Raw genomic sequence first — 9,977 nt, 5'->3', positions numbered from 1 at the left:
AAAAAACGTAAAGGCATTGCAGCAAATTGAAAAAATAGTTAAATAAATAGATGAATTTACTATTTTAAAGAATAATTCTTCTGCTTTCGTTTGCTATAAACTACATTACTTTTGGTCAATTAATAAGAAAGTTATTAAGCTTTAATGAGTTGGTGGTTTTCGCGAATCAAAACGCAAGTCCCCACCCTTAATGAACAACATGCTCCATTGCTTCCTTCTTCTATTTTTTGGATGGAAAACCTTTATCTGAACTTCATATTTCACTTCGGACAAGTACTAGTGCAACATGTCAACAACCATCGATCACTAAAGTTCTTTGGCTTCAGAAACATACAACAGAAACTGCAGAAGTAGGGATAATTCTTAAAATCTTTTACATAAAACAGTGTCTTCATATACGAATGCATTAATTGTTAATAGTCATAAAGTAAGCAGTCAAGAATAATCGATACAATTATTATTATTTTAGGTGGAGCTGATAGCAACATATTTCTAATGTATAGTTGAAGATCTTAAGTTCTCCAGAAAGTGGAAAGCATTGTTTAATAGTAACCAAAGTGACCAAAAACATTACTTCATTAAGAAGATGGATAACAACTATGAACTCTGTAGATTCTATTGTTGCATTGAAAATACAGGAAAAACAAAAATGTTTATTTTCATCAAATTCCCAGAAAAAGACTAAAAGTATTTTATATAACTATCAATCTATATTTTCACTTATTTTAATCCTTATCTATTTTAGATCAACATTCATGTTCAATATTCTTCTAAAAGCTGGTGCTTACGAAAATACAGGTCACTTTCGAAAATGTTGTTCTCCATACTATCTAATACCAAAGTTTAATAATTAATTGTGACGACGCTATTGTAGCTACAAACCTGTACACTCATTTTAATTTCTCTATAATCAAAATTAACATTAATGTCCAAAACTCTTTTGAGAGTTGATGTATACAAAAATACAGGCCATTTTCGAAGACGCTATTTTCACAACTCATTTGTGAAATACCAAACTTTGTTAATCAATTATGAGTACACCATTGCAGCTACAAATTAACATTTGCGCTCATTTTAATCCGTGTATATTCAAGATAAACTTCAATTTATAACATTCTTCTGGGAGCTCATGGTTACGAATATACAGGCTATCTTCGAAGTCGCTATTTTCCCAATTCATTTGTGAAATACCAAAGTTTGTTAATCAATTATGAGGACACTATTACTCCTATAAATTAACTTTTGCGTTTATTTTAATCCGTGTATATTCAATATCAACTTCCATTTATAACATTCTTCTGGGAGCTCATGATTACGAAAATACAGGCTATCTTCAAAGTCGCTATTTTCTCATTTGTGAAATACCAAAGTTTGTTAATCAATTATGAGTACACTATTGCTCCTACAAATTAACATTTGCGCTCATTTTAATCCATGTATATTCAAGATCAACTTCCATTTATAACATTATTCTGGAAACTCATGGTTACGAAAACACAGGCCATTTTCAAAGACGCTATTTTCACAAATCATTTGTGAAATACCAAAGTTTGTTAATCAATTATGAAGACACCATTGCAGCTACAAACTAATATTTACGCTAATTTTAATCTGTGTATATTCAAGATCAATATTAATATATAACATTCTTCTGGAAGCTCATATTTACGAAAATACATGCCATTATCTAAGACTTTGTTTTCCCACTTATTCATCAAAGTTTATATGTATGTTTGGTTGCAGACTGTTTTCTGAATATTCCGAAAGATATATCTGCTTCTGTAAATTAAATCGCGTGAAACTCGAAAAGTAATAAGCATTAAAATTATTAATTGAGCTAATAACATAAGAATCATTCAAGCATTATTCTGATATGTTTGTTTATTAAAATTAGAACGTTTTTAAGAAAGTGGATTTTGTGCAGCGCCAAAAAGCTATTACAAAAAAATGGAATATACATTTTGCGCCTAAAGTACAGGCAATCAAACATACATATATAAACTTTGATTATAAAGTATTTTTTCGTCTTTGATAATAAACTTTGATCATGAAAACCCACTGCCAGATGAATTTTGAATATTAATATTAATCTAGAATATACAGAGACTAAAGTGAGCATAAAAAATTTGTGCAGCTGTCAGACTGACAGCTACTGACAGCTACTGTCGCAAGTAGTCGCAAGTTAAATTTAAAGGTCACAGTTTAAACATAATCCATGTGTGTTTTAGCCCCCTGTTGTAATACACATGTACATATGACCACTGGCGAAATTGTGCTTGCCACAAATTAAGTGAAGGGAGTGGAGAAACCTCCAAGAAGAAGAATTTAAAGGTCTTTATTGGATTTTCTGTGTATTCTACATTGTTCTGAATGCAAACTTACAAGAAATATACTGAATTAATATCTTCATATAAGAATGTACATTAATTACTAATAGTCATAAGGTAAATAGTCAACTTGTCAACAATCATTGGTACAATTGTTATTATTTTAGGTGGAGCTGATAGCAACTTGCCTCTAATGTATAGTTGACAACCTTAAGTTCTCCAAAAAGTGGAAAGCATTGTTTAATAGCAATTTGCAAATAGTGGAAACCTTAACTGCTGAAAGTGACCAAAAATATTACTTGTTGCTTCCTACATGATCCCTAGATTGGAAAACATTTATGAATGGTAGATGCATAGAAAATACTGGAAAAACAAAAATGTTTATTTTCATCAAATTCCCAGAAAGAGGCTAAAAGTATTTTATATAACTATCAACCTATATTTTCATTTATTTTAATATCTGTATATTTTAGATCAACATTCATATTCAACATTCTTCTGGAAGCAAGTGCTTACGAAAATACAGGCCATTTTCGAAAACGTTCTTTTCCAAACTATCTAATACTAAAGTTTGATAATTAATTGTGATGAAACTATGGTAGCTACAAACTTGTATTTACACTCATTTTAATCTCTCTATATCTCTTCTGAGAGTTGGTGTATACGAAAATGCATTTAATTTTCGAGGACGCTATTTCCCCAACTCATTTGTGAAATACCAAAGTTTGTTAATCACTTACGACGACGCCTTTGTAGCTACAAATTAACATTTACATTCATTTTGATACGTGTATATGCAAGATCAACATCCATTTATAAAATTCTTCTGGTAGCTCAAGTTTAAGAAAATACAGGCCATTATCTAAGTCGTTGTTTTCCTAATTTTTCTGCAAATTGTATATGTATGTTTGGTTGCCTGTACTTTAGGCGCGTAATATGAATGTTCCTCTAAAATAGAATAAAAACCATAGCTGGCGAAATTGTGCAAGACGCGCAAGCCAAGTGAAGTGTGGATAGGAAAAGGAAGTAGAAGTAAAATAGATATAGTTTAAAATAAGTGAAAATATAGATTGATAGTTATATAAAATACTTTCTGGGAATTTGATGAAAAAAAAACATTTTTGTTTTCCCAGTATTTTCTATGCATCACAAATGTTTTCCAATCTCTAAGGATCATGTACGAAGCAACAATAGAAGCATGGGTGCTATAGGGTTCATTGTTGTTACCCATCTCCTTAATGAAGTAATATTTATGGTTACATTCAGCAGTTAAGATTTCCACTATTTAATAATAATAATCAAATTTATTGACAAAAAAAATGATACAAAGAAAATAAAAACAAATTTACAATGAGTGTCTTTGGCCAAAGGAAACCGATTCAGTTACTGCAAATAAAAAATAAAAGATCAACTGTTCTTCCTTCGGTCCCGAAAAACAATAAAATAAATAAAAAGTAAGTTAAACTATAGTAAATAAACAAGGTAAAAATTATATAAATATATAGAAAAGTACATAAACACAAAAATATAAAATATATAAAAGAATAGCAGCTGCATAAAATCATCGACAATTGAGTATATAAACCAACAAACAACCAAGCAAAAAAACTAACACATTTGCTAGTAAAGAATGAAAACTGCTAGTAAAGAATGCTTTCCACGTTTTGGGGAAATTGAAATCATCAATTATATATTAGAGGCAAGTTGCTATCAGCTCCACCTAAAATAATAATTGTTTTGATGATTCTTGACTACCTACTTTATAACTATTAACAATTAATGCATTCTTATATGAAGACACTGTTTTATGTAAAAGATTTTAAGAATTGTTCCTATTTCTGCAGTTTCTGTTGTATGTTTCTAAAGCCAAAGAACTTTAGTCGTTGACACGTTGCACTAGTACTTGCCCGAAGTGAAATATGAAGTTCAGAGAAAGGTTTTCCATCAAAAAAAAATAGAAGAAAGAAGCAATGTTGTTCATTAAGTTTGCATTCAGAACAATGTAGAATAAAGAAGAAATTCAATAAATACCTTTAAATTTAACTTGCGGCAATAGCTGTCAATGTGACAGTGTTTCAGATACCTCCTCGCACTCCTAGTCTCCTGGTAGAAATCCCAATTTTATGGCATTTTCGAGATTCGATGGCGGGGGACTTGCGTTTTGATTCGCGAAAACCGCAAACTCATTAAAGCTTAATAACTTTCTTATTAATTGACCAAAACTAATGTAGTTTATAGCAAACGAAAGCGAAAGAATTATTCTTTAAAATAGTAAATTCAAATTTTGTAATATATATGAATTTATCTATTAATTTAACTATTTTTTTAATTTTCTGCAATACCTTTACGTTTTTTTAAATTAATCGATTAACACTCGTGATAATTGAACAATCGAATACGCAAATTAAAGCCAAAACTACAACTTTTCAAATGAGCTAACTGCCAGCATTGCGTTGTGGTCAGTACATCTACTATAAGTTATCAAAATTAAGCATTTTAATTTCATTGTCAATTAAATTTGCGAGATAATTACATCATTGACCACACAGTTAAAGGCTGAATACCTCAAATTTCCAACGACACTATTGGTATCTTCGTGCTGTCGTCGAGTAGCCTGACATAAGCTGAAACTGAAAAAAAATGAATTTCTTTTTGAAATCGTTGATGGATAGAAAAAACGTTTTTCGTTAATAACTCAAAAACTAATGAACTTTTTTATGATTTTATTTCATAATCAGGTGCATGCAAGCGTTGCGCAACATTTTATGTAACAAAAGTTACTTAACGTTCGATAAGTAACAGAAACGACGTTTTTTTCAGTTTTTCGTGAATTTCTCGACATCTACGTGCTGTGGTCGAGTCGCCTGATATAAGCTGTAGAAATCGTTGATGGATAGATAAAAAAGTTTTTCGTTAATAACTCGAAAACTAATAAACTATTTTATGATTTTAAGATAACTCCTTAAGATAATTACATCATCTACTAGTCTTATGGAAGCTGCATGTCTCACCTTTACAACGGGCTATCTTACATCTTCGTGATGTCGCAGAGTCGCCTGCTATGAACTGATAAAATCGTTGATAGATAGAAAAAACGTTTTTCGTTAATAACTCGAACACCAATGAACTTGTTTATGCTTTAATTGTATTATCAGGTGCATGTAAGCGTTGCGCAACATTTTATGTAACAAAAGTTACTTAACGTTCTATACGTAACAGAGAAACGACATTTTATGGTTTTTATTTCAGTTTTTTTAGGTTTTTCGTGAATTTCTCGACAACTCCTTAAGACAATTACATCATCGACCACTCGCATGAAAGCTGAATATCTCACCTTTCCAGCAAGCCTATTGGTCATTTGTGCTGTCGTGGAGTCACCTGCTATGAGCTGTAGAAATTGAAAAAACAGAGAAATGACGTTTTTCAGTTTTTACAGTTTTTCATGAATTTCTTCAAAACCCCTCAGTTCACCTTTTGAACGAGCCTAACTATATCTTCGTGCTGTTATCAAATCGACTGCTATGAGCTGTAGAACGTTTTTATCCGTTTTTTTTTCAGCCAACATACATCTTCGTGCTATCATCGAGTCGCCTGATATGAGCTGTAGAAATTGAAAAAGCAAAGAAACTATACAACCCCTTAAGATAATTACATCATCGACAACTCGTGAATATCTCACCTTTTTAACGAGCCTACTTTTTTTTTTGTTGATAATTATTAACAATTTGTTCAGTTTAGAAAATATCCCGCAACAGTCGCTCGAGAACGCATCGTTATTCATCTCCAATTATTCTGTTTGTATCAATAGAAACTTATTGCTTTTGTTTCATCAAAAATGCGTAATGCCCACCTTAAGCAATCACGAAATGCAACAAAAATTACGTATTTTTTGTGTAATTAAGAAAACGTCGAATCTTAACGATCAACAGCGATTTTTAAGAAAATTCTGATGTAAACTTGGTTGCATATGTTCAACTTATTAAAAGTAATGAAAATCTCTTTCCTTATCCTGGATCAAAAAGTACGTAGAGATACATAATTTTTGGCACTTTTAAATTTAAAACCCTGAGCAAAAATATTTCCATCTTTAAAAAAATAAGAGATATATTTTAAATTATATTTTATAATGACTATTTAAATCCGAACTTGTAAGGTTTGATGATATATAGAAATTTTAAGCTTATTTATGAAATAAAAGCATAGATTAAAAGCATTATCTAGCGAATATGTAAAATAATAGGATAAGAAACTCTAATAATATATTCAATTATGATAACAAATTATGCCAAAGAAAATAAATTTCAGTTGGGTCTGGATAATCACAGGATTACCTAACTATACGTTAACGCGTATGTAAAAAAAATAATAATACTGGGTCTAAATAGGAATTGGCTGAATCATGAAAGAAACGGTACTTAAGTTCCGGCAAACTGGTCTTGTGTACTAATGCGTATATTTATGATCAGATCGTTGCCAGAATGCCGATGCTGAAATTATAGATAACGCGGTATTTGATTAACGATAATCAAATGAAACCAATTACATTTCCAAAGAACTCGTTCGTAAAATCATGGCATTTGTTCCGACAGATAAAATTGGTAATTGAGCCCTTTCATGTGTCGAGTTCTTCACGGAGGATGCATATTCATCGCAAAGAGATAACACTGATTCCCCGTTCTCCGCTACCAGGAATTAATATGAAACGTTCATTGACTCACACTTTATCAAAGTTTGTTAAAAAGAAAACATCAATTAAATTATGCACCTGCATAAATGAAACTGTATATCGACTAATTCCTTTATGTAGTGCTCTGACATTCCGATAGAGTCATTTACAATAGTTGCTTAACTGCGCACAACGACAGTTACGTAAGCAGCGAATATTATAAACGGTTTTTCTTTATAGATGCCCTTTAATTGCTGAAGGTAATCCAAGAAGATCCAATTCTGCTCACTCGCATCGAAATTCTTTTATCCTCCTCTTGGAAACATTTACGTCTTCGAAACACGATACTCCAATTTATCGCAATGCCAATGACATCTTAGGTGCCTTTACGTGCCTTTTTTCTCTGTGCACTGGAATGCATTCAGATGATTAATAAAGGCTATGCACAAAACGTTCGATATTCTAAGGACTTCAATGAGACTTCGAACGTTTTTGCAATATTCAGTTTTATATTATTTGGACTCGATTTAAAAGATACTTCGCGAAATCTTACGTAGCAAAAAAAACACAAATCAATTAAGTCAACACTGCAGAATGCGAATAAACTGCTTAGGGAATGCGATTCATGTCGCATTTCGCACTTGCGCTCGTAATGGGGTTAATAAACGTAACTGTTGTCCTGTTGGGCCTTTTCTCCTTTTCGGCTTTAGGCGTGGATGTGTTCTTTGATACATTGGATTTGGACGACATGTGGGATGAATTCAAGGTAAACATTAAGTGTAGACCCGTGAGAAAACACTGCAGATTTTGCGTTTCAGGATAGATTCAATAAGACGTATAACGGGGATCATGACAACAACAGGAGGGAAGCCTGGGAACAGAATATGCAGAGGATTAAGAAGCACAACGATGAAGCCGAACAAGGGAAGCACAGCTTTTACATCAAGGACAATCATCTTAGTGATCTGGTAATGCATCCATTTACATATCCTTTATATACAATTTTCATTTTATATATATTGAAATTTTCAATAAATATCTAATTACAAAAAAAAGTACACATACATCAAAATATTGAAAATAGAAAGGCCACTATTTATTTGTTTATATAAATTGTGTGATTTTTTACAGTCTCCGGATATTTATTTGCAAAAAATGGTGAAGCTGACCCATAGCAGGCACAGGAAAACTCCTGATCCTGAAATAGTTGGAGATTTCTATCACTACCTACACTCGATCCCTGAAGAACTTGATTGGAGGAAGAAAGGTTTTATAACACCTGTGTACAATCAGCGCGATTGCGGATCTTGCTACGCTTTTAGTATAGCGCTGGTTCTTCAAGCGCAGATCTTCAAACAGACCCATCGATTGGTACCATTGAGCGAACAGCAGATCGTGGATTGCAGCGTGTCAAACGGAAATTACGGATGTGGTGGTGGTTCCTTAAGAAACACACTTAGATACTTGGATAAGTCCGGAGGTTTGATGGCCTACAGCGATTACCCATATGTTGCTAAAGTAGTTGATTGTTTAAATTTAACATTAGCTTTAAGTTAATACGTTGTTTCTTCTTGTTGTAGCAAAAGAAATGCAATTTTAATAAGGATAAGACGATGGTGAATGTTAGCTCTTGGGCTATTTTACCAGCAAGGGATGAGAAGGCTTTAGAGATAGCCTTAGCTAAAATCGGACCAATTGCGGCTAGTATAAACGCGAGTCCTCACACGTTTCAGTTGTACCAGTAAGTATTATAACCTATAATGAATTGGCGATGTATTGCAAATTTGTATTTCAGCAAAGGCGTTTACGATGATGACGCATGCTCTTCCAGCACCGTGAACCACGCTATGCTTTTGGTGGGCTATACCAAAGATGCGTGGATATTGAAGAACTGGTGGGGAAGCCATTGGGGAGAGAATGGTTACATGCGACTAAAACGACACAAGAACAGATGCGGCATCTCCAATTATGCGGCCTACGCACTCGTCTGAATAAATAAAGATCGGAGTATAAAGAAATGCAACTTAGATTTAATCAGCGCTGGCTTCCATTTTGCGTCTTATCTATGTGCGATATGTAAAGTGCGTTCCATTGGCCAAATCTGCAACACCTCGAGCCACTCCCATTCGGAATCAATTAATATAAACAATATCGCGAACGTAGCAAGCAAAATGGAGGCCTGCGTTCCCTCACCTCATTACCTAATACTGAGCTCTTCAGGTTAAATACACTAGAAATAATATATTTTTGTAGTTTATTTCATCCATGCAACAAAGCTTGACCGAATCATAATTACAACCAATAAAAAAAACGATAGTTAAGTAAACGGAATTGATCATAAATAGTCAATGCATTTGAAGTGATGCACGTAATCATCTGACATTTATTATCCGTAATTTGGGCGTTAACAACGTATTCTTCAAGTTAATGGATTCTTGTTCGAAAATGCATTTGCTGTTTTATCGTCCGCACAGTTAATTCTATTTTTAATGTTTTGATGAGCCAATTTGCCACGTCTTCTGAATTGCCGGATACGCAGTACGAAGGCGTCGGATGATTGCGTGATTAAGGTAGAGAAATGGTAAATCTTTGCTAATTGAACAACCGCAAATTACGGATCGAAAATTACGGATCGATCAACATTGAATCAAGACAACATATTTAGATATCCTTATTACTTATTACACGAATATTATAAATAATCATTTTGATTTATGACAAGTTATCATAAAAATATACTTCTTTAAGTAAACTATTATAAATATGGATTCAAAATTTTCCTAATATCTAAATTATATTTTTTTTTTCTTATTCAATTTTAATATCTTCCGGAAGTATTCTGTTATGGCTCAAACTGCTTCGGGTTCTGGTCGTAGGTCATTTTTTCTTCTCGTATGATAAGAATTATTTGTATTCTATTTTTGTTCCAATATATTTTATATCTGAATGCTTGTTTTTTTGTAAATATGAACAGTATTTTGTTT

At 32.5% G+C, this 9,977-nt stretch overlaps 1 protein-coding gene and 1 long non-coding RNA gene across 2 annotated transcripts; both read left to right on the top strand.

Moving 5' to 3' along the window:
* Positions 1–2,172: 2,172 nt before the first annotated feature.
* Positions 2,173–3,595, top strand: LOC108559783. The gene is made up of 3 exons (XR_001890947.1): positions 2,173–2,444; positions 2,495–2,742; positions 2,801–3,595. It is a non-coding gene; the product is annotated as an uncharacterized LOC108559783 (long non-coding RNA).
* A 4,024-nt stretch (positions 3,596–7,619) lies between these two features.
* Positions 7,620–9,221, top strand: LOC108559782 (cathepsin L1-like). Its single transcript, XM_017917129.1, has 5 exons — positions 7,620–7,759; positions 7,812–7,961; positions 8,125–8,511; positions 8,574–8,734; positions 8,789–9,221. Exons 1-5 carry the CDS (start codon positions 7,646–7,648, stop codon positions 8,982–8,984), a joined length of 1,008 nt encoding a protein of 335 aa, XP_017772618.1. The 5' UTR covers positions 7,620–7,645; the 3' UTR covers positions 8,985–9,221.
* The last annotated feature ends 756 nt before the right edge of the window (positions 9,222–9,977 follow it).

Source organism: Nicrophorus vespilloides, unplaced genomic scaffold (genome assembly GCF_001412225.1).
Source record: "Nicrophorus vespilloides isolate i.1.1-1 unplaced genomic scaffold, Nicve_v1.0, whole genome shotgun sequence".
NCBI lineage: Eukaryota > Metazoa > Arthropoda > Insecta > Coleoptera > Silphidae > Nicrophorus > Nicrophorus vespilloides.
Note: the sequence above shows the minus strand (reverse complement) of the source record. Positions and strands in the feature narration are given on the sequence as shown.